The following is a 26,333-nucleotide window of genomic DNA, read 5'->3' on the forward strand; positions in this document are numbered from 1 at the left end:
TCTCTATCTATTTTAGAGTGCTTGCTGTGAGTGACCCACCTTCAAAACTATTTTAAGGACTATTAAAAATATATATTTTGTGTTATTTGAAATTATGGAAAATAAATATGTTGATATTGAGAGGAATTGATATTTAGAATTTATAATACCAAATTATGATTAATTAATATATGTATTGCATCAAAAATTATATTTTGGGTTTTTAAATAAATTATGTTTTAAATTGTTATTAAATTTATTTTTGAATTTATGATGCCAAAAGTTTATTGATTTAAGCATATATTGCATGGAATTCATACATTTGCTTTTGAAGAAGTTACAGATTTAAATAATGATTGGTTATTGTTAAATTTATATTATGGAATTAATTGCGTATAATAAATGTACTTATGTGGATTTAAGCAAATATGAAATTTATGTGATTTTGATACAAATTGATTTTAAGATTTTGAGAAAAATAATTGTGTTAAAGTATTGAGTTCAAAATCAATATTTATACGTTTGATTATTTGTGGATCAGGTTTTCATGGTGTTGAAAATTGTTATATTTAAATGGATGGATTTGAAATTGATAGATTTTAAAGTGATGGATTTATGATGAAGATTAAAAAATATGTAGGAATGTGAATTTAAAAAATTGTATAATTCCCACGGTGAATTTTAGAAAAACTTGATATTTTAATAAATTTAGTAATTGACTTTAGACGTACTCATACAGTACCAGTGTTCTATACTGTGTATGTGGATGAGCACACAAGTTATAATGTCTCTTGTGGGTTGCCATTGGACCGAGGGCAGGCAAGTTTGATATTGGCCATAAGCCGCCCCCCTCCATGGCCGGGTGGACGGTTAAAGCAGTGGCGCTGTCCGGACACCGAAGTGACCATATGCAAGTTTCTTGCTTTAACCTCCCGCCGGACGATGCTCTGGATGCTGGGTATCGTAGGACATCACTGGTATATAGTGTAGTGCGTCAAATATTATTTTTCAGATATAAATTTCAAATTCCAAAGTTTTAAAATCGTATTTAAATTAAATGTATTTAAATTGTTTTATCACCTATTTCCAATCAGTATTTTCTAAAATGTATTTATTCATATTTTATGCCACTTATTTTAAATTAATGTTTTTAAAATGGATCTTGCCATATTTTTATTATATAGATTGATTGAATATTTCAAAATGCATTTTATATTATATTTTTACCACTTATTTTACATGATTGTTTGTAATTGTTTAAATTATATTTTCGACACTGTTTATTTTGATTTATTAAATCAAATTTTACGAATTATATATTGAATTTAACTTTTATGTTATATTTCTTTAATGCAAGTATTTTAAATTATTTTATTGTATTTTATTCATGTTTGGATTATTTAATTATTTATTAAATTAATTATTCCTTGATTTTTGTGGTATAAAAAATTTAGTTTTGCGAAAATGTTTTAAAAAGGAAAACTTTTCCAATGGAGTGAATGGTGAGGGTTTTGAGAGAAAATATTGTTTTCAATTAATTATTATTTATTTACTTATTTATTCTTAATTAATCAAGTGTATTATGATTATCGTTACTATTATAATTGTACAATAGATAGGATCACTCACTGAGATGATTAGCATCTTATATTTTTTAAATCCATTCCCTTAGGTACAAGGATTGGTAGACGTTCGTCCGGAACGAGCTTGACCTTCGTTGCCTCGTATTTCGAGGAGTTCTCTTTCTTTTCATTTATTTCTATTGTAATATTTCTTTCCATCCTTTGTTATATAACTTTCATACTTAATTGTACCCTATGATGCTCTGTATACTGTATTGAATATATTTTATTAAATACTGCATTAGTTCCCTGTTTAAATTATCGAAGTAATGATTATTGTGGAATTAAATTTTAGTAAAGCGGAAGAATAAGGCGGTATATATATATAGAAGTGTGCTTTTAGTGCAGGGAATTTGTGGTAAGTCCAACCCTTAGGGGAGGTTCTGTCAGATTTTCCATTGGAAGGTCCGGTAGGGTTTCCCTGGGATCAGGGTTTGTCTAGAGTTCCGGTGAGGGATCTTGGACGGGTCTTGACAAATTGGTATCAGAGCATAGGTTCTTGTAATCCTAAGGGACTGTGCATTGCTGTACATCCCATCCGTAAATTTTTTCTTTTTGTAATAATGCTTAAGTGTTTTTATCTCTGAACTCTTGTTTGTTTCTTCAGAATTTGCTATGATGCATAGGCGGGGCGCACGTAGTACTCGAAAAGGCTCGGCTGAAAGTTTCGGAAGCAGATTGAGCCTTAGAAATCTTATCTCTCAACTAACTCGAGCCTTAGGGAGTTCAAGCTCTAGTAATCATTCCGTGGACCAAGCTCGATGATTGGGAGCCGTGAGTTTTAATAGGACCCAAGGTCCAGCTGCGACTATGAATTGGCTATCTAATATGGAGAAGATCCTAGAAGAAGGGATGCAGTGCCCTGACAAAAATATGGTTAGAATATTCGGCTGTATGTTAGAAGGTGACGCCAGGAAGTGGTGGAAGGTGGAAAAGACTCGTAGGAGGCACACATGGGATCAGTTTAAGATTGCCTTCACCATAGAGTACCGCCCTCCTGCCTATTGTGAGGGCAGAAGGCGAGAGTTTGAGGAGAGTGCTTCAAACTCTAAGACAGCATCAGCTTTATGCTAAATTCGATAAGTGCGAGTTTTGGTTAAATCAAGTGGGTTTTCTCTGACACATTGTGTTAGCCAAAGGTATCTATATGGACCTTGATAAGGTGAAGGCAGTGTTGAATTGGGAGCGCCCTACTACTGTGAGGGAAGTACGAAGTTTTCTTGGATTAGCAGGATACTACCATTGTTTTATAGAAGGATTTTCGAGAATTGCCAGACCACTTCACAATTTAACTCGAAAGGATGTTGCATTTACTTGGACGGACAGGTGTGAGCAGAGTTTTCAGGAATTGAAGCAAAGGTTGACATCCGCACCTGTCTTAACTTTACCTAATCGGAATGAGGGTTTTGAAGTCTATTGTGATGCATCCCATCAAGGTTTGGGTTGCGTGCTAATGCAGAATCAAAGGGTGGTAGCATATGCCTCACGCCAACTGAAGCAGCATGAGCAAAACTACCCTACACATGACTTAGAATTGGCTGTAGTAGTCTTTGCTCTAAAGAAGTTGAGACTCTACTTGTATGGGGCCACATGCTAAATTTATACCGACCACAAAAGCCTCAAGTACATTTTCACTCAGAAGGAATTAAATATGAGGCAAAACAGATGGATGGAGTTGTTGAAGGATTATGACTATGTGATTGATTATCACCCGGGTAAGGCGAATGTAGTAGCAGATTGTCAGGACCCGTCCAGAATTCCTTCCCCGGAACCCTAGACAGCCCTGATCCCAGGGAAACCCTACCGGACCCTCCAAAGGAAAATCCGACAGAGCCTCCCCTAAGGGATTTACTTACCACAACTTACCTGCACTGAAAACACAGTTCTAAAAACATCCCCTTATTCCTCCCACAAACTACAAACTGATTCCACAAATTCCAGCACTTCTCAAAGCAACAACAGTCCAGTGCATAAATAAAACAGAAGTATTCCAATAGTATACAGAGCTTTAAGAAGTGCTAAACAACAGAAATACAACAAGGCTGAAAAGAAATAATACACTGAAATGAAAGAGTACAAAGAAACTTCTCGAAACACAACAGCAGCGGAAAACTTGGTTCGCTCCGGAAGAACGTCTACCACCACTTGCACCTAAGGGAACGGAATTTAAGAGTGTGAGATGCTAATCATCTCCGTGAGTAACCCGAACTACTGAACACCTTTTAATAATAATAATAAAATAATAACAATTAAGGAGTGGAACAAATACCAACAATTAATAATAAATAATAATAACCTTTGGAAAATAATGATTTCCCTCAAAACTCTCACCAATCGCTCCGTTTGAAATGTTCCCTTTTTAAAACCTTTTCGCAAAACCCAATGTGCATACCTTCCAAAAACCAAGGGATTAAATAATTTAACAACAACAATTAAAGAAATCCATACCCCAAATATATAATAAAAATATAATAAATTATAATAAATAAATTTTGAACACCTTTGGGGTTTAAACCATTATTTGCAATTACACCGACAATTACACCTGACGCACCACACCATATACCGGTGATGCCCTCCGATACCCAGCGTCCCGAGCACCGACTGGCGGGAGGTTAAAGAGAGAAACCTGCAGTGGTCACTTCGGCGTCCCGACAGTACCGACTGCTAAAAACCATCACCCGGCCAAGGAGGGGGGCGGCTGTGCGCAACAATAACCTTGCCTGCCCACGGTCCAATGGCAACTCACGGGTGAAGTAATAACCGTGCGCTAAACCAGATAATAACCGCGCACTACCACGTGTCCATACACCATACACCAGAACACCAATACTGTATGAGTGCGTCTAAAAATAAACATAAACAACCAACCGTACCGTTTTTTCCAAAAACCACCGTGGGAAGTATACCAAATTTTTCACAAACACCATCCCACATATTTTTATTTAATAACCCGGTACGAATCAATTGATAACCAACAAACCACAATTTCTCGAAATACGAAATGCAACCATAAAAATACCGCGGGCATAATTTATAAAATTTAACCAAATATTTTCATAAAATATTTAACCTAATTATGCCCGAGAAATCACATTTGAAACCACGTGAAATTAATACCGAAACATACCTTGCTCATGCATAACAAATAATTTAAATTAAACCGCATTAAAATCATAATTAAACCACACCACATGAGCATAATTAAATACTAAATTAAATACCAATTAAATTTAATTAATTGCCCAAAATAATTTTTTGAAGGTGGGTCACTCACCTGGAGATCGCAAATCAACTAAGATTGTAACACCCCGTCCCAAATCGCACCGGAATCCGTGCACGTTGACCGAGGTTGACCGTTGACCGTTGACCGAAGGGGGTCAAAAGTTGACTTTTTGACTCGGTGAGAATTTTGAGTTGACTAGGGTACCGTGGCGAAGTGCACGATGCCACGAGTTCGTAGACTGGTAGCACGTCGAAAATGGAGCTACGGTTTGAAAGTTATGGACGAAACAAGTTGCGGTCCAAACTGTCCAAGGGGTGCCGGAGTTGACTTTTTGTTTATGGGGAATTGAGCTTTGACTCATGCATGGTTGTGAAGTGCTCGTCGATACGAGTTCACAGACTAGCGGCACGCTCAAAACGGACATCCGGTTAAAAAGTTATGGACGTTTGAAGTTTACCGGATACCGTATTATTTTAATGTTTTTGGGTCGTGAACAGTGAAATGCCACGTGTCAGCTTCTGAGTGGTCCACGTGGCATGAACAGTGTCATGCAGGGTTTTAATTTTGAAAAAACTCTCGGGGAAGAGAGAGAAAGAGAGAGAAGAGAGAGAAAGAGAGAGAGGAGAGAGAAAGAGAGAGAGAGGACCCGCCGGCCGCCGGTCATTTTCATGTTTTTCTGGCCTAGTTACTGTACACGCGCCGGCCAGCCAGATTTCCCACCTCATTTCCGGCAAAACCTCCAAATTTCACGGCGAACGGCCGCCGGACGCGCCCGGATCGGACGTCCGAAGTTTGGCGGCGATTTTTCCCCCTCCACCGCCGGCCACCGCGAATCGGCACTATTCCGGCCGATATACAGTACACGCGCCATACACCCAGCATCCTCTCCTCAAGTCCGGCCTACCCACCAAAAATCACGGCCATCGGACCACCGACGCGCCGGGATCGGAGCGTTTTCCGGCGAGGGGTCGAAAATCTTCAAACGGTGATTTCTCCGCCGTCCGACCTCCGTTTTGCTCACCGTCGGTCCCGTTGGATTGCTCTCCTCACGATCTACAAATCTGCAAAATTTCACAGCAAACGGCCACCGCCGGAAAATACTGTTCCGGCGACGGTTGCCGGTTGCCGGAAATTACTGTTCCGGCGAGTACCCGAAAATTCCGGCCAGCTCCAGTCCGCAGTGTTCGACCTCCTGAACCCAAATCCGACTTCCGTTTCCGCCAATTCGCGACGGTTTGGGAGAATTGCGGAGCCGAAATCCGAAAAGCTTCCCGACGAAATTCAAACCCCGTCGGGTACGATCATCGAAAATTAAGACCGGATCTGTGATTAGCATCACTCGAGCTTCGATTCGGTATATAACTCGTAAATTCTAGATATCGTTTGTGTTTTGACCCCCCGGGTACCGGGTATTATTTACCCGAATAAAATATTAATTTATTTGACTGTCTGTGAATTTTGTTCTAGGAGCACCGGTGAGTCGTAGAATTGATCCCGTAGTGGATCATGGGTTAATTGCGTGCTCTAGGTGAGTGACCCACCTTCAAATTAATTTTGGGGAATTTAATTGATGAATATATTATGTGTGAATTAAATATTTGGAATTTAATTTCTATGTGCCAAATATTTATTGGATTTATTGTAGAATTATTTATGAATTTATTGGATTTAAGAAAATGCGAATTCTACAAATTTATGCCGTGTGGAATTATTTTATGGTTTTGAGGATTTTGAAATTGGTGTGGTTTTAATGGTAAATTGGGCACGATTTGATTTTCAAATATTTCAAGGAAAATATTTGGTTATGTTGGTGATTTCAATTTTTATGAAATATGCCCATAAAATATTATGGGATTTGATTATGATATTTCGAGAAATTATTTATGCTTGGAAAAAATGTGGATATTTGAATTGATGGATTTGGGAGTTGGTGGATTTGAAAATCATGGAATTTATGGTATGGATTATAAGGAAATTGTGGAAAATTTCCCGGTTCAAGCGGATGGATTATGCCCGCTATGCTTATGAAAAATGTGAAATTTGTTTTATGATTTAAATTTATGGATTTTATAATTTTTAGATGCACCGTGCACGTACTGGTGTTCTGATTATGTGATATGGTATATGTGATATGGTTAGTGTGCACACGGTTGTGATTAGCGCGCAGGTGGGTGTGAGTAGCGCGCGGTTGATATTATGAGGGTGTCCTGTGGATGCCATCGGAGAGGGCGGCCACCCCCCTTTGGCCGGGACACCAGGTTAGCAGCGGCGCAGTGGGACGCCACGCGACCGTATGCCGGTTTCTTTCTATAACCTCCTGTCTGGCGGTACCTTGGGACGCTGGGTACTGTTGGCGCCACTGGTATATAGTGAGTGCATCAAATGATTTTCAGAACTGTGTTTTAAAAATAAAATGTTAATGAAAAATATAATTGTTACCGCTTCTGGTATTTAATTGATGTCTTGGTTTTCGGGGAATATGAATAAAGGGTTTTGTGAAAATGTTTTAAAAGGGGAACCTTTCCAACTGAGAGAATTGTAAGGGTTTTGAGAGAAATTATTATTTCCAAATAATTATGATTTATACTTATTACTGTGATATTATATGGTATAGTAGTAGGGTCGCTCACTGAGATGATTAGCATCTCACACTCTTAAATTCCGTTCCTCTAGGTTCCAGGTTGTCGGTGTTCATTCGGAGCGGACTTGATCTTCCTCGCTGTTTTACTTCGTGAAGTACCCTGTTCTTCTTTATTGCGGTTGTACTATTTCTTTCATTCTTGTTGTATTTATTTTGCACTGGATTACTGTATTTTGAAGTGCTGGAATTTGTGGAACCAATTTGTAGTTTGTGGGAGGAATAATGGGATATTTTTGAAGTGTGTTTTCAGTGCAGGTAAATTTGTGGTAAGTAAATCCCTTAGGGGAGGTGCTGCCGGATTTTCCGTTGGAAGGTTCGGTGGTATTTCCCTGGGATCAGGGCTGTCTAGGGTTCCGGGGAAGGAATTCTGGACGGGTCCTGACAAAGATCCTCCTCGGGATCCACTCCACTACTCGCGCGTGCACCTAAACAACCACAGTGCACAAACCAAAAATATTAATATTTTATTCGGGTAATTCCCAAATGGATACCCGGGGAGCGAACACCACGCAAAATCTAAGGGTTACGAGTTATATACCGAATCGAAGCTCGCGTGATGAGGATCACGGATTCGGTCTTACTTTCCGGTGATCGAACCCAACGGGGTCGGAATCTCGCCGGAAAGCTTTTCGAGTTTCGGCTCCGCAATTCTCCCAAACCGTCGCGAATTGGCGGAAACGGAAGTCGGATTTGGGTTCAGGAGGTCGAACACTGCGGACTGGAGCTGGCCGGAATTTTCGGGTACTCGCCGGAACAGTAACTTCCGGCGGGCCGCCACGTCACCGGCAACCGTCACCGGAACAGTATTTTCCGACGGTGGCCGTTTGCTGTGAAATTTTGCAGATTTGTAGATCGTGAGGAGAGCAATCCAACGGGACCGACGGTGAGCAAAACGGAGGTCGGACGGCGGAGAAATCACCGTTTGAAGATATTCGACCCCTCGCCGGAAAACGCTCCGATCCCGGCGCGTCGGTGGTCCGATGGCCGTGATTTTTGGTGGGTAGGCCGGACTTGAGGAGAGGATCAAGGCTGTCAGGCGCGTGTGGCCGGAAAATGGCCGGAACAGTGCCGATTCGCGGTGGCCGGCGGTGGAGGGGAAAAATCGCCGCCAAACTTCGGACGTCCGATCCGGGCGCGTCCGGCGGCCGTTCACCGTGAAACTTGGAGGTTTTGCCGGAAATGAGGTGGGCAAGCTTTCTGTCCGGTGCGTGTACAGTAACTCGGCCGGAACAGTGGAAAACTCCGGTGGCCGGCGGTGGCTCTCTCTCTCTCTTTCTCTCTCCTCTCTCTCTTTCTCTCTCTTCCCCGAGAGTTTTTTCAAAATTAAAACCCTGCGTGACACTGTTCATGCCACGTGGACCAATCAGAAACTGACACGTGGCATTTCACTGTTCACCGACCCAAAAAAAACATTAAAATAATACGGTATCCGGTAAACTTCAAACGTCCATAACTTTTTAACCGGATGTCCGTTTTGAGCGTGCCGCTAGTCTGTGAACTCGTATCGACGAGCACTTCACAACCATGCATGAGTCAAAGCTCAATTCCCCATAAACAAAAAGTCAACTCCGGCACCCCTTGGACAGTTTGGACCGCAACTTGTTTCGTCCATAACTTTCAAACCGTAGCTCCGTTTTCGACGTGCTACCAGTCTACGAACTCGTGGCATCGTGCACTTCGCCACGGTACCCTAGTCATCTCGCAATTCCCACCGAGTCAAAAAGTCAACTTTTGACCCCTTCGGTCAACGGTCAACGGTCAACCTCGGTCAACGTGCACGGATTCCGGTGCAATTTGGGACGGGGTGTTACACAGATGCTTTGAGTAGGAAGGCAACCGAATCTCTTGCCCATATTCAAGCCATCCAACTACCTCTTATGGTGGAGTTGAAGAAAATGTGAGTGTTAATGCATATGCATCCTTTCGTATATTGGAGACTCAAATGGAAGATCCTAAATTGAGAACAATTAAGAGCAAGGCACAAGAAGGTCTTGATCTGGAGTTTTCCATAAGGAGGGATGGAGCCTTTGTGTATAAAGGAAGACTTTGCGTTCCTGATATTTCAAAACTCAAGACAGAGATCTTAGAGGAGGCGCATAGCTCGATGTATGCGATGCACCCTGGAAGTACCAAAATGTACCGAACATTTGTTAAGTATTATTGGTGGATTGGCATGAAGAGGGAAGTGGCATATTTTGTATCAAAATGCCTAATTTGCCAACAAGTAAAGGCAGAAAGACAGAAGCCTTCAGGGCTACTTTAATCCTTACCTATTCCTGTATGGGAGTGGAAAGAACTCAATATGGATTTTGTGTTCAAGCTCCCCCCTACAACTAGAAGATACGATGGTATTTGGGTGATCATTGATCGTCTTACCAAGTCGGCACACTTCTTACCGGTACGAGAGCATTTCTCGCCCAAGAAATTGACCCAGTTGTTTGTACAACATATTGTGAGTCTTCATGGAGTATCAATCACCATCATATCCGATCGAGATCCACGTTTTACTTCACAATTCCTACAAATGGTTCAGCCTCTACTAGAACCAAAGGAGGGATCGGTTTGGTCATCAATGATGTATCAGAGCCTGGTTCAAAAGGGTCACTTCTGCTTGCTGAGTGGACTGTAAAAGATGTTGATTCTGATGCCATTGATGCTCTTCAGGTATTGCATAATTCAACTGTCTTTTTCCATTGCCAAAAGGTTCAGATGATATCGTTCTTGATTCTTCTAATTTTCTCAATGAAAGTCTAGGCCTGATTTGGTTTATTTACTTCAAAATCCTTGCTGTAATAGCTATTTTCCTATTGCTAGTGTCTTGTGTCCAATTCCACCCAAGTTATGTTGGTTACCTATTTTCCAATTTGTTCACCTTTCAGTGGTTGTCTAGTTGAATATAAGTAGTAGCAGAGTTTTGGAAAGGGGATTCTTAAGTGGGAAAAATGCCTAAATCATATCTTCGTGAGAATAAGAGTAAATAGTTCTAAAATGATGAAACCAGGGAAGAAAATGTTCTTCTTTTCTTTCTTTCTTTTTTTCCCATGCAATTGCTTCTTTGTTGCAGGTTGAACTGAGCTGCAGCAGTGGAGTACTTGATCTAATCTATGTCGTTACACTATATCCAGTAAGCATGGCTACAGCACTCATTGTGAAGAACAAAGGGAGGAAGAATGTGACTCTTACAAATGCTATACTTAGCCATTTCAGGTTCAAAAGGCGAAATGGGGCAGCAATCCAAGGTCTCCGAGGCTGTTCTTACTGCTCACACCCTCCTTTATCGTCGCGTTTTGAAATATTATCACCTGCTGAAGCAATGAAAACTGAAGATCCTGGATTGTTTGCTTTTGGTTATGAGCCTGAAAAGAAACCGGGTTTGTGGACTTCTCAAGATATGCCTTTTACCATTCTGAACAACAAGCTCAGCAGAGTTTATGCTGCCCCTCCTAAAGAGAGATTGAAGGCATTTTACAACACACCACCTTCAAAATATGAAACTCTTGATCAGGTACATTGCTATTAACTTTCTTCTAATCGAAGCCAAGTTTTGTTTACAAGGCGATGTGGTAGAATTTGAACTTTTTCAAAATGAAACTTTACTTGTGCAAAAAGAAATGGGATCAAATGCTGACAGATAGAAAAATGGCACACCATTATTAGTCTCTTAATTAAGTTAGCAACTCTAACGTGATTGTTACCATTTTCAGGGACGAGAATTGTTCTTCAGGGTAATAAGGATGGGATTTGAGGAGATCTACTTATCAAGCCCTGGTTCTTTCTCAGAAAAATATGGGAAGGAATATTTCATATGCACTGGTCCTGCTTCCATGTTGGTACCTCTTGTTGTGAAGCCTGGTGAGGATTGGAGAGGAGCACAAGTTATAGAGCATGATAACTTGTAATTAATCTTTCATATAAAATTTCCATCTTCTTTAATTCATTCTTTCAAATTTTTTTTTTCCTTTCTTTCTCTTTTATTTTTCAGCCCATTTTCCTTTTTTTTACTATGTTCTACACACCAGTTCCTTCAATCTATAAATGAAACTTAATTTATGTCCAAGTTTTTCTTTTTTCCTTTTCTAATGAAGATAGTGATTCCAAAATAAAAAAATAGAAAAAAGAACTAAGCTCTGAATGTTAGAATTCATCCTGAAACCAAAAATGAACCCTGTACGTCCAAATTTTCAAGAAGTTTGAATTTGGACTTGGACAGTCTATATCCCTAAATATGCATATCCGAGGCAACACCAAGCAAACAAAAGCAAGATGTTTAAGAGCCTCATCAGTTTTGAACAAGTACTGCTTCCATTAATCTAACATCAAAAGTTGTCTTATTGGTTCAAACCAAATAAAAACCCAACAAGCAGTGACAAAAATAACATTCCAGATAATAAAAAATCCATACAGAATTGTGATGAAGTTATTAGTTCTTTTAATATTAAAGTTTTATAACTTTCCACCAGATGATTTGGGATCATTCTTAGCAGCCCCCCCCCCCCCCCCCCACTTCCAATCAAATTTTTTTAGAGATATAGCAATCTGAAAGCATGAAAAATAATCTCTATGATTAAATTGCAGACAGAGCAAAAAACTTCAATTGTTAAACCTGTCTTTCTGTCTGTTTTGCAGCTTAATTCAACAAAACTTCTGGTCAACGTTGGGAATTATAGCCTTCAAGGACCATATATGCCATACAAGTACCACTTCATTTGATTATCATCAAAACAGTAGCCAATAAAGTAAAGCAGACTTTATAGAGAGATAACACCAGGCTTAATATTATTCAGATACATTATTCTTCACATCTAGTTTCACTCACAGGAGTAAAATCTGGTTGAAAATCTAAACTATAATTTCACTAGATAAAAACATTGTTAAGCTACAAAATTGGATCAAGCTGAAAAACATTGACCACTAGTTTGTAGCATTACGCAAAATTGGATTTTCTTATTTGGGTAAATTCAATAAACATTTATTCTAGTTTGGTCAGTTTACTTAACTCACCACTTGGTCTTTTAGAAATTGCAAATACTGATCATTTATTTTAGTTTTTTGTTGCATCTGTCTATCTATCTATAGATATATATATATATATAGTTATAATACCCTTCCTTTTGTCAATCGGTGGAACACAGAGTTATTATTATTATTTTTTAATAGCAGAGAAATAACCTCCTCAGCTCACCATACTTTATATATATATATATATATATATAGCTGTACAATTTATCCTCCTCTATTGTGCACGCCTAATATTAGATATGGCAACATGTTGCATAACATTGTGTGCTCACACTGTGGAAAGGATTATGTGCTTTTTATAGCAAAATTATATATATATATATATATATATATATATATATATATATAAAGAAGGAATTTTAATTGCAATGTCAATTATCCATAAAATTTATAACAAAGAAGATAGTAATATTCTTACCAAAACAAAAAAATGATGGTAGTTATGGCCTAATTTCCATTTGGGAGCTAGAGAGGCATCCTCACATAGCCGCCGGAAGGTTAAGGCGGCTAAGGCCTTTGACTATGCCTGTTTCATTAAAATGCAAAATGGGCATATCTCTATGTACATAGCATGCAAATTGGTGAACAAAAACTTGGTAACGGTTAAATGAACTGCCAGCTATAGAGTTTGGCATGGCTATAATTAAGCAAAGTCAGCATATATAGAGTGGATCTCACATCATATCCACATGATGATTTTAATATTAAAATCTTTTATTAGTTTTTAAATTATTTTAAGGATTGAGATTTGAAAATGAATTAGTGGTCTAAAATGAATTTAGTAACATTTTAAAATCTTATTAAAAAAATGAATTGTATATATATTTTTAAGTATCAGCTCTTAAAGTAATTTGGTGGCTAAAAAATAAAATTTTATTGACACATAATATGAGCTTGGTCTTTTATAAATAGTTGTGCTATGGTAAGCTTATACACTTACATTATAATGAATATTTTACATCCCACCATATTTGATGAGATGGTCAAATATTTGATGAGATGACCACCCCTTCGGTCAACGGTCAACGGTCAACCTCGGTCAACGTGCACGGATTCCGGTGCGATTCGGGACGGGGTGTTACAGCCTTCCCCCCTTACAAAAATTTCGTCCTCGAAATTTCCGCACGTCACTGGAACAGATACGGGTACTGCTCACGCATCTGTGCTTCGGGTTCCCACGTTGCTTCCTCGACCAAGTGGTTCCGCCATAAGACCTTAACTAGAGGAATAGTCTTGTTGCGTAGCGTGCGTTCCTCGCGATCCAAAATCTGTACTGGCTGCTCCACATACGAAAGATCTTCCCTTATCTCTATATCCGGACTCTCGAGTACGTGCGAAGGGTCTGCAATATACTTCCGTAGCATCGACACATGAAACACGTTGTGTACTCGAGCTAGCTCTTCCGGTAACGCCAACCTATACGCCACCGGGCCAATCCTCTCCGTAACCTCGTAAGGCCCAATATAACGAGGACCCAACTTACCTCGTCGTCCAAAACGTACTACTCCTTTCCATGGAGATAGTTTTAGGAATACCCAATCTCCTACCTCGAATTCCAAATCCTTTCTACGCACATCGGCGTAACTCTTCTGTCTATCTTGGGCAACCTTCAATCGATCCCTAATGATCTTCACCTTGTCCAAGGTCATCCTTAAATACTCAGATCCGACCGCATTAGTTGTTGCAAGGAGCCTCTCTTCTCCTACCTCACTCCAACACAAAGGTGTCCGACACTGCCTCCCATATAAAGCTTCATACGGGGACATTCCAGTACTCGCTTGATAACTGTTGTTGTAGACAAACTCTATCAGTGGCAGTTGTTCATCCCAGCTACCGCTAAATTGCATAATGCAAGACCTTAGCATGTCTTCTAATGTCTGGATTGTGCGCTCTGCTTGTCCATCAGATTGTGGGTGAAAAGCGGTGCTGTAGTTAAGTCTTGCTCCTAGTGCATCAGCCAACTTCCGCCATAGTCGTGAAGTAAAGCGCGGATCTCGATCGGAGACGATGGCTAACGGTACTCCATGAAGACTTACAATGCGTTGCACGAACAACTGGGCTAACTTCTCGGGCGAAAAACGTTCTCGTACCGGTAGGAAGTGTGCCGACTTGGTGAGACGATCAATGATTACCCAAATGCCGTCGTACCTTCTAGGTGTGGAAGGAAGCTTGAATACGAAGTCCATGTTGAGTTCTTCCCACTTCCACACGGGAATCGGTAAAGGTTGGAGTAGTCCCGAAGGCTTCTGTCTTTCTGCTTTCACTTGTTGACAAATCAAACACTTTGATACAAAGTCTGCCACTTCTCTCTTCATACCAATCCACCAATAATACTTAACAAGCGTCCGATACATCTTGGTACTCCCAGGATGCATCGCATACATCGAGCTATGCGCCTCCTCCAAAATCTCCTTCTTGAGTCCTGGGATATCCGGAACGCAAAGTCGTCCTTTATACACGAGGGCTCCATCCCTCCTTATGGAAAATTCCGGATCAAGACCTTCTTGTACCTTGCCCTTAATTGTCCTCAACTTAGGATCTTCCATTTGGGTCTCTACTATACGATCCACCAACACCGGTCGTACCTGGAAGCTAGCCATGAGAACTCCTGAAGGATGCATATGCATTAACACCCCCATCTTCTTCAACTCCACCATGAGAGGTAGTTGGATGACTTGGATGTGAGCAAGGGATCCAGTAGCCTTCCTACTCAAAGCATCTGCCACTACATTCGCCTTACCCGGGTGATAGTCAATCACACAGTCATAATCCTTTAACAACTCCATCCATCGCCTTTGCCTCATATTTAACTCCTTCTGAGTGAAAATATACTTGAGGCTCTTGTGGTCGGTATAGATTTGGCACGTGGCCCCATACAAGTAGTGCCTCCACTTCTTTAGAGCAAAGACTACCGCCGCCAATTCTAAGTCGTGCGTAGGGTAATTCTGTTCGTGCTGCTTCAATTGCCGAGATGCATACGCTACCACCCTTTGATTCTGCATTAGCACGCAACCCAACCCTTGATGGGATGCATCACAATAAACTTCAAAACCTTCATTCCCATCAGGTAAAGTTAAAACAGGTGCGGATGTCAACTTTTGCTTCAACTCCTGAAAACTCTGTTCACACCTGTCCGTCCAACTAAATTCAACATTCTTTCGGGTCAATCTATGAAGCGGCCCGGCAATCCTTGAAAACCCTTCAATAAAACGACGGTAGTAACCCGCTAATCCAAGAAAACTTCGTACCTCCCTCACAGTGGTAGGGCGCTCCCAACTCAACACTGCCTTTACCTTATCAGGGTCCACATAGATACCTTCTGCCGACACGATATGTCCGAGAAAACCCACTTGATTCAACCAGAATTCACACTTGTCGAATTTAGCATATAGCTGATGCTGCCTTAGAGTTTGGAGCACTCTCTTCAAATGCCTCACGTGCTCTTCTTGGCTCCTTGAATAGATCAGAATGTCATCGATAAATACAATGACAAAATGATCCAAGTACGGACGAAACACCCTATTCATCAAGTCCATGAAAGCTGCTGGGGCATTGGTGAGTCCGAACGACATCACTAGGAATTCATAATGTCCGTACCTCGTCCTAAAGGCAGTCTTAGGAATGTCCGACTCTCGGATCCTTAACTGATGGTATCCCGACCTCAAGTCGATCTTGGAGAACACCTTGGCACCTTGGAGTTGGTCGAATAGATCATCTATCCTTGGCAACGGATAGCGGTTAGGAATGGTGACCTTATTAAGTTGTCGGTAGTCTATACACAGCCTTAGACTACCATCCTTTTTCTTTACAAACAAAACTGGGGCTCCCCACGGCGATATACTTGGTCTAATAAACCCCTTATCTACCAAATCTTGCAACTGGACCTTTAGCTCCCTTAACTCCACTGGAGCCATCCGATACGGTGGTAGAGAAATAGGCACGGTGCCTGGAATCAATTCAATGGGAAAGTCAACTTCCCTTTCCGGAGGCAATCCTGGTAACTCCTCAGGAAACACGTCCGGGAAATCCCTCACAACGGGCATGTCTTCCAACCTGACCCCACTTACTCGGGTATCTATCACATGAGCCAAATACCCCTGGCAACCTTTATTCAGTAGCTTCTTGGCGGTAAGGGTAGATATCAACCTCGGTAAGGGCCTTCCAACTCCTCCACGGAATACTACTTTTGGCAACCCTGGCCTCCTGAATGTAACTTCCTTGCTGAAACAGTCTACAGATGCATGGTTCCTTGCCAACCAATCCATGCCCAAAATTACATCAAGTCCGGACAGATCCAACAGGATCAAGTCCGCCTCCATCACTTGATCTTCGATGCAGAAGAAACATTCCTTGATTAACTGGCTAGGCCACAAGGATTCTCCTGCAGGAGTGGCTATCTCTACTAGACATTCTAAAGGAGTAGGGGTCATACCGACCCGAGTGACGAATTCCTTGGAGATGAATGAATGTGTTGCTCCCGGGTCTATAAGTACTAATGCATCATTACCAAATATATTCAACGTACCTGCCACGACGTCCGGTGTAGCTAGGGCCTCCTGCTGCGTCATCGCAAACACTCGACCCTGCCCTGTCTGCTGGGGCCTCCGTCCTCTACCCCTGCTCGGTCCAACAGGCTGTGGGACTGATCCCGATGAACCTCCTACTGCATAACTCCCTCGGGAACTCTGACCCCGCGATCCGCTGGCCTGATGTGATGGTGGGCTCGCCCCTAACACTCCCGCCTCTCCATAAGGGCAATTTCTCTTAATATGTCCCGCCTGTCCACACTGAAAGCACACACCCTCAAACTGGCAAATCCCATGGTGTGCTCTATTGCAACGTCTGCAGAATGGCTTGGGGCTAAACCCTGAGTGCTGATATGAGCTCGTGCCGCCGCTGATGGAATGGCGCGCTGGTTGGGGCATACGATAGCCGCCTCTCCTCTGAAATCTGCCTCGAGGGCTGAACCCACCACTGTCTGAGCCTGAACTATGACTCTTCTTAGATGCCCCCTGTCGAGGTACCCCGCTGTACGAACCTTCGAACGGTCTGCGCCTCGAGGGTCTGTGTATCTCCGCCTGTCTCTCTAGCTCGAGCGCTGCATCCCTGGCGGACTGATAGGTGGGGTGTACTGACCCAGAAAGGGTGTAGCCGATGCTCTCGTTCAACCCGTCTATGAACCTCACCTTCTTCGCGTGATCGTCGGGAATCAAGTGCATGCAGAACTCTGACAGCTCCCGGAACCTCCTCTCGTACTCTGTCACCGTCATGTTTCCCTGGCGCAGTCCCTCGAACTCTCTCCTTCTCGCCTCACGGTAGGCAGGAGGACAGAACTCAGTAGAGAAGGCAATCTTGAACTGGTCCCACGTATGCCTTCTGCGGGTCTTCTCCATTTGCCACCACTTCCGGGCGTCTCCCTCTAACATGAACCCATAAATCCTCACCATATCCTCATCGGGGCACTGCATCCCCTCTTCCAAGATTTTCTCCATGCTGGATAGCCACTTCAAGGCTGCAGCTGGGCCTTGGCTTCCATCGAACTCCACGGCTCCTAAACGTCGAGCCTGATCCACGGATCGGTTACTAGAGCTTGAACCTCCTAAGGCTCTAGTTAGCTGAGAGACCAGATCTCTAAGGCTTGATCGACTCCCGGAACTCTCAGCCGAGCGTTCCCGAGTTCTACGTGTGTCCCGCCGACTCATCGTAGTCGATTACTGAAGAAACAAACAGGAGTTTAGAAACAGGGACACTTAAGCACGATTACAAAAGGAAGGAATTTACGGATGGGCTGTACAGCAATGCACAGTCCCTTAGGATTACAAGAACCTATGCTCTGATACCAACTGTCAGGACCCGTCCAAAGTTCCCCACCGGAACCCTAGACAAGCCCTGATCCCAGGGAAACCCTACCGGACCCTTCTGTGGAAGATCCGGCAGAACCTCCCCTAAGGGATGGACTTACCACAAAATTTCCTGCACTGAAAACACACTTCTATAATTGTTCCCTTATTCCTCCCACAGTACGACGAACTGGTTCCACAAATTTCAGCACTCCAAAATAAAAATACAGTAATCCAGTGCAATACAAATACATAAGTGTCCCATACAGTATACAGAGCTTTATGAAGTACTACAAAATACAGAATACAGCAAAAGTGAACGAAATATTACAACTGCAGTAAAAGAAGAACAAGGTACTGCGCGAACAAATACAGCGAGGAAGATCAAGTCCGCTCCGAGTGAACACCGACAACCTGGTACCTAGAGGAACGGAATTTAAGAGTGTGAGATGCTAATCATCTCAGTGAGCGACCCTACTACTGTACACTATCATACCACGGTAATAGGTATATAACTAATAATTATTTGGAAATAATAATGTCTCTCAAAACCCTTACAATTCTCTCAGTTGGAAAGGTTCCCCTTTTAAAACATTTTCACAAAACCCTTTATTCATATTTCCCGAAAACCAAGACATCAATTAAATACCAGAAGCGGTAACAATTATATTTTTCATTAACATTTTATTTTTAAAACACAGTTCTGAAAATCATTTGATGCACCCACTATATACCAGTGGTGCCAACAGTACCCAGCGTCCCAAGGTACCGCCAGACAGGAGGTTATAGAAAGAAACCGGCATACGGTCGCGTGGCGTCCCACTGCGCCGCTGCTAACCTGGTGTCCCGGCCAATGGGGGGTGGCCGCCCTCTCCGATGGCATCCACAGGACACCCTCATAATATCAACCGCGCGCTACTCACACCCACCTGCGCGCTAATCATATCCGTGTGCACAATATCCATATCACATATACCATATCACATAATCAGAACACCAGTACGTGCACGGTGCATCTAAAAATCATAAAATCCACAATTTAAATTATAAAACAAATTTCACATTTTTCATAAACATAGCGGGCATAATCCATCCGCTTGAACCGGGAAATTCTCCACAATTTCCTTATAATTAATACCATAAATCCCATGATTTTCAAATCCACCAACTCCCAAATCCATCAATTCAAATATCCACATTTTTTCCAAGCATAAATAATTTCTCGAAATATCATAATCAAATCCCATAATATTTTATGGGCATATTTCATAAAAATTGAAATCACCAACATAACCAAATATTTTCCTTGAAATATTTGAAAATCAAATCGTACCCAATTTACCATTAAAACCACACCAATTTCAAAATCCTCAAATCCATAAAATAATTTCACATGGCATACTTTTATAAAATGCACATTTTCTTAAATCCAATAAATTCATAAATAATTCTACAATAAATCCAATAAATATTTGGCACATAGAAATTAAATTCCAAATATTTAATTCACACATAATATATTCATCAATTAAATTCCCCAAATTAATTTGAAGGTGGGTCACTCACCTTGTGCACGTATCTCAATCAAGATCCTCCGCAGGATCGACTCCGCTACTTGCACGTGCACCTAAAACATCCACAGTACCAAAACCACAAATATTAATATTTTATTCGGGTAATCCCCAAATGGGTACCCGGGGAGCGAACACCAAACGATAACTAAAATTTACGAATTATATACCGAATCGAAGCTCGAGTGATGCTAATCACAGATCCGGTCTTAATTTCCGATGATCGTACCCGACGGGGTCGGAATTTTATCGGGAAGCTTTTCGGGTTTCGGCTCCGCAATTCTCCCAAACCGTCGCGAATTGGTGGAAACGGAAGTCGGATTTGGGTTCAGGAGGTCGAACACTGCGGACTGGAGCTGGCCGGAATTTTCAGGGTACTCGCCGGAACAGTAATTTCCGACGGTGGCCGTTTGCTGTGAAAGTTTGCAGATTTGTAGATCGTGAGGAGAGCAATCCAACGGGACCGACGGTGAGCAAAACGGAGGTCGGACGGCGGAGAAATCACCGTTTGAAGATTTTCGACCCCTCGCCGGAAAACGCTCCGATCCCGGCGCGTCGGTGGTCCGATGGTCGTGATTTTTGGTGGGTAGGCCGGACTTGAGGAGAGGATCAAGGCTGTCAGGCGCGTGTGGCCGGAAAATGGCCGGAACAGTGCCGATTCGCGGTGGCCGGCGGTGGAGGGGAAAAATTGCCGCCAAACTTCGGACGTCCGATCCGGGCGCGTCCGGCGGCCGTTCGCCGTGAAATTTGGAGGTTTTGCCGAAAATGAGGTGGGCAATCTGGCTGGCCGGCGCGTGTACAGTAACTAGGCCGGAAAAACGTGAAAATGACCGGCGGCCGGCGGGTCCTCTTTCTCTCTTTCTCTCTCCTCTCTCTCTTTCTCTCTCTTCTCTCTCTTTCTCTCTCTTCCCCGAGAGTTTTTTCAAAATTAAAACCCTGCGTGACACTGTTCATGCCACGTGGACCACTCAGAAGCTGACACATGGCATTTCACTGTTCACGACCCAAAAACATTAAAATAATACGGTATCCGGTAAACTTCAAACGTCCATAACTTTTTAACCGGATGTCCGATTTAAGCGTGCCGCTAGTCTATGAACTCGTATCGATGAGTACTTTACAACCATATAAGAGTCAACTCACAATTACATCACAAGAAAAAGTCAACTCCCGGCACCTTTTAGACAGTTTACACTTCAACTTGTTTTGCCCATAACTTTCAAACCGTAGCTCCGTTTTCGACGTGCTACTAGTCTACGAACTCAGGGCGTCATGCACTTCGCCACGGTACCCTGGTCAACTCGAAATTCCCACCGAGTCAAAAAGTCAACTTTGACCCCTTCGGTCAACGGTCAACCTCGGTCAACGTGCACGGATTCCGGTGCGATTCGGGACGGGGTGTTACAGCCTTCCCCCCTTACAAAAATTTCGTCCTCGAAATTTCCGCACGTCACTGGAACAGATACGGGTACTGCTCACGCATCTGTGCTTCGGGTTCCCACGTTGCTTCCTCGACCAAGTGGTTCCGCCATAAGACCTTAACTAGAGGAATAGTCTTGTTGCGTAGCGTGCGTTCCTCGCGATCCAAAATCTGTACTGGCTGCTCCACATACGAAAGATCTTCCCTTATCTCTATATCCGGACTCTCGAGTACGTGCGAAGGGTCTGCAATATACTTCCGTAGCATTGACACATGAAACACGTTGTGTACTCGAGCTAGCTCTTCCGGTAACGCCAACCTATACGCCACCGGGCCAATCCTCTCCGTAACCTCGTAAGGCCCAATATAACGAGGACCCAACTTACCTCGTCGTCCAAAACGTACTACTCCTTTCCATGGAGATAGTTTTAGGAATACCCAATCTCCTACCTCGAATTCCAAATCCTTTCTACGCACATCGGCGTAACTCTTCTGTCTATCTTGGGCAACCTTCAATCGATCCCTAATGATCTTCACCTTGTCCAAGGTCATCCTTAAATACTCAGATCCGACCGCATTAGTTGTTGCAAGGAGCCTCTCTTCTCCTACCTCACTCCAACACAAAGGTGTCCGACACTGCCTCCCATATAAAGCTTCATACGGGGACATTCCAGTACTCGCTTGATAACTGTTGTTGTAGACAAACTCTATCAGTGGCAGTTGTTCATCCCAGCTACCGCTAAATTGCATAATGCAAGACCTTAGCATGTCTTCTAATGTCTGGATTGTGCGCTCTGCTTGTCCATCAGATTGTGGGTGAAAAGCGGTGCTGTAGTTAAGTCTTGCTCCTAGTGCATCAGCCAACTTCCGCCATAGTCGTGAAGTAAAGCGCGGATCTCGATCGGAGACGATGGCTAACGGTACTCCATGAAGACTTACAATGCGTTGCACGAACAACTGGGCTAACTTCTCGGGCGAAAAACGTTCTCGTACCGGTAGGAAGTGTGCCGACTTGGTGAGACGATCAATGATTACCCAAATGCCGTCGTACCTTCTAGGTGTGGAAGGAAGCTTGAATACGAAGTCCATGTTGAGTTCTTCCCACTTCCACACGGGAATCGGTAAAGGTTGGAGTAGTCCCGAAGGCTTCTGTCTTTCTGCTTTCACTTGTTGACAAATCAAACACTTTGATACAAAGTCTGCCACTTCTCTCTTCATACCAATCCACCAATAATACTTAACAAGCGTCCGATACATCTTGGTACTCCCAGGATGCATCGCATACATCGAGCTATGCGCCTCCTCCAAAATCTCCTTCTTGAGTCCTGGGATATCCGGAACGCAAAGTCGTCTTTTATACACGAGGGCTCCATCCCTCCTTATGGAAAATTCCGGATCAAGACCTTCTTGTACCTTGCCCTTAATTGTCCTCAACTTAGGATCTTCCATTTGGGTCTCTACTATACGATCCACCAACACCGGTCGTACCTGGAAGCTAGCCATGAGAACTCCTGAAGGATGCATATGCATTAACACCCCCATCTTCTTCAACTCCACCATGAGAGGTAGTTGGATGACTTGGATGTGAGCAAGGGATCCAGTAGCCTTCCTACTCAAAGCATCTGCCACTACATTCGCCTTACCCGGGTGATAGTCAATCACACAGTCATAATCCTTTAACAACTCCATCCATCGCCTTTGCCTCATATTTAACTCCTTCTGAGTGAAAATATACTTGAGGCTCTTGTGGTCGGTATAGATTTGGCACGTGGCCCCATACAAGTAGTGCCTCCACTTCTTTAGAGCAAAGACTACCGCCGCCAATTCTAAGTCGTGCGTAGGGTAATTCTGTTCGTGCTGCTTCAATTGCCGAGATGCATACGCTACCACCCTTTGATTCTGCATTAGCACGCAACCCAACCCTTGATGGGATGCATCACAATAAACTTCAAAACCTTCATTCCCATCAGGTAAAGTTAAAACAGGTGCGGATGTCAACTTTTGCTTCAACTCCTGAAAACTCTGTTCACACCTGTCCGTCCAACTAAATTCAACATTCTTTCGGGTCAATCTATGAAGCGGCCCGGCAATCCTTGAAAACCCTTCAATAAAACGACGGTAGTAACCCGCTAATCCAAGAAAACTTCGTACCTCCCTCACAGTGGTAGGGCGCTCCCAACTCAACACTGCCTTTACCTTATCAGGGTCCACATAGATACCTTCTGCCGACACGATATGTCCGAGAAAACCCACTTGATTCAACCAGAATTCACACTTGTCGAATTTAGCATATAGCTGATGCTGCCTTAGAGTTTGGAGCACTCTCTTCAAATGCCTCACGTGCTCTTCTTGGCTCCTTGAATAGATCAGAATGTCATCGATAAATACAATGACAAAATGATCCAAGTACGGACGAAACACCCTATTCATCAAGTCCATGAAAGCTGCTGGGGCATTGGTGAGTCCGAACGACATCACTAGGAATTCATAATGTCCGTACCTCGTCCTAAAGGCAGTCTTAGGAATGTCCGACTCTCGGATCCTTAACTGATGGTATCCCGACCTCAAGTCGATCTTGGAGAACACCTTGGCACCTTGGAGTTGGTCGAATAGATCATCTATCCTTGGCAACGGATAGCGGTTAGGAATGGTGACCTTATTAAGTTGTCGGTAGTCTATACACAGCCTTAGACTACCATCCTTTTTCTTTACAAACAAAACTGGGGCTCCCCACGGCGATATACTTGGTCTAATAAACCCCTTATCTACCAAATCTTGCAACTGGACCTTTAGCTCCCTTAACTCCACTGGAGCCATCCGATACGGTGGTAGAGAAATAGGCACGGTGCCTGGAATCAATTCAATGGGAAAGTCAACTTCCCTTTCCGGAGGCAATCCTGGTAACTCCTCAGGAAACACGTCCGGGAAATCCCTCACAACGGGCATGTCTTCCAACCTGACCCCACTTACTCGGGTATCTATCACATGAGCCAAATACCCCTGGCAACCTTTATTCAGTAGCTTCTTGGCGGTAAGGGTAGATATCAACCTCGGTAAGGGCCTTCCAACTCCTCCACGGAATACTACTTTTGGCAACCCTGGCCTCCTGAATGTAACTTCCTTGCTGAAACAGTCTACAGATGCATGGTTCCTTGCCAACCAATCCATGCCCAAAATTACATCAAGTCCGGACAGATCCAACAGGATCAAGTCCGCCTCCATCACTTGATCTTCGATGCAGAAGAAACATTCCTTGATTAACTGGCTAGGCCACAAGGATTCTCCTGCAGGAGTGGCTATCTCTACTAGACATTCTAAAGGAGTAGGGGTCATACCGACCCGAGTGACGAATTCCTTGGAGATGAATGAATGTGTTGCTCCCGGGTCTATAAGTACTAATGCATCATTACCAAATATATTCAACGTACCTGCCACGACGTCCGGTGTAGCTAGGGCCTCCTGCTGCGTCATCGCAAACACTCGACCCTGCCCTGTCTGCTGGGGCCTCCGTCCTCTACCCCTGCTCGGTCCAACAGGCTGTGGGACTGATCCCGATGAACCTCCTACTGCATAACTCCCTCGGGAACTCTGACCCCGCGATCCGCTGGCCTGATGTGATGGTGGGCTCGCCCCTAACACTCCCGCCTCTCCATAAGGGCAATTTCTCTTAATATGTCCCGCCTGTCCACACTGAAAGCACACACCCTCAAACTGGCAAATCCCATGGTGTGCTCTATTGCAACGTCTGCAGAATGGCTTGGGGCTAAACCCTGAGTGCTGATATGAGCTCGTGCCGCCGCTGATGGAATGGCGCGCTGGTTGGGGCATACGATAGCCGCCTCTCCTCTGAAATCTGCCTCGAGGGCTGAACCCACCACTGTCTGAGCCTGAACTATGACTCTTCTTAGATGCCCCCTGTCGAGGTACCCCGCTGTACGAACCTTCGAACGGTCTGCGCCTCGAGGGTCTGTGTATCTCCGCCTGTCTCTCTAGCTCGAGCGCTGCATCCCTGGCGGACTGATAGGTGGGGTGTACTGACCCAGAAAGGGTGTAGCCGATGCTCTCGTTCAACCCGTCTATGAACCTCACCTTCTTCGCGTGATCGTCGGGAATCAAGTGCATGCAGAACTCTGACAGCTCCCGGAACCTCCTCTCGTACTCTGTCACCGTCATGTTTCCCTGGCGCAGTCCCTCGAACTCTCTCCTTCTCGCCTCACGGTAGGCAGGAGGACAGAACTCAGTAGAGAAGGCAATCTTGAACTGGTCCCACGTATGCCTTCTGCGGGTCTTCTCCATTTGCCACCACTTCCGGGCGTCTCCCTCTAACATGAACCCATAAATCCTCACCATATCCTCATCGGGGCACTGCATCCCCTCTTCCAAGATTTTCTCCATGCTGGATAGCCACTTCAAGGCTGCAGCTGGGCCTTGGCTTCCATCGAACTCCACGGCTCCTAAACGTCGAGCCTGATCCACGGATCGGTTACTAGAGCTTGAACCTCCTAAGGCTCTAGTTAGCTGAGAGACCAGATCTCTAAGGCTTGATCGACTCCCGGAACTCTCAGCCGAGCGTTCCCGAGTTCTACGTGTGTCCCGCCGACTCATCGTAGTCGATTACTGAAGAAACAAACAGGAGTTTAGAAACAGGGACACTTAAGCACGATTACAAAAGGAAGGAATTTACGGATGGGCTGTACAGCAATGCACAGTCCCTTAGGATTACAAGAACCTATGCTCTGATACCAACTGTCAGGACCCGTCCAAAGTTCCCCACCGGAACCCTAGACAAGCCCTGATCCCAGGGAAACCCTACCGGACCCTTCTGTGGAAGATCCGGCAGAACCTCCCCTAAGGGATGGACTTACCACAAAATTTCCTGCACTGAAAACACACTTCTATAATTGTTCCCTTATTCCTCCCACAGTACGACGAACTGGTTCCACAAATTTCAGCACTCCAAAATAAAAATACAGTAATCCAGTGCAATACAAATACATAAGTGTCCCATACAGTAT

The 26,333-nt window shown here is 43.5% G+C and overlaps 1 protein-coding gene across 1 annotated transcript; it reads left to right on the plus strand.

The window, feature by feature from the left end:
• Positions 1-2,411: 2,411 nt before the first annotated feature.
• On the plus strand, positions 2,412-12,512 carry LOC132800026 (photosynthetic NDH subunit of subcomplex B 2, chloroplastic-like). The gene is made up of 5 exons (XM_060812915.1): positions 2,412-2,637; positions 9,849-10,132; positions 10,533-10,973; positions 11,173-11,363; positions 12,095-12,512. Exons 1-5 carry the CDS (start codon positions 2,412-2,414, stop codon positions 12,201-12,203), a joined length of 1,251 nt encoding a protein of 416 aa, XP_060668898.1. The 3' UTR covers positions 12,204-12,512.
• Positions 12,513-26,333: the final 13,821 nt, after the last annotated feature.

Source organism: Ziziphus jujuba, chromosome 11 (assembly GCF_031755915.1).
Source record: "Ziziphus jujuba cultivar Dongzao chromosome 11, ASM3175591v1".
Lineage (NCBI taxonomy): Eukaryota > Viridiplantae > Streptophyta > Magnoliopsida > Rosales > Rhamnaceae > Ziziphus > Ziziphus jujuba.

Coding starts and splice junctions, on each gene's coding strand:
- LOC132800026 (XM_060812915.1), top strand. CDS start 2,412: ATGAATTGGCTATCTAATATGGAGAAGATCCTAGAAGAAGGGATGCAG. Junction 2,638..9,848: donor AAGGCGAGAGTTTGAGGAGA/GTGCTTCAAACT, acceptor CGTCTTACCAAG/TCGGCACACTTCTTACCGGT. Junction 10,974..11,172: donor AATATGAAACTCTTGATCAG/GTACATTGCTAT, acceptor TACCATTTTCAG/GGACGAGAATTGTTCTTCAG.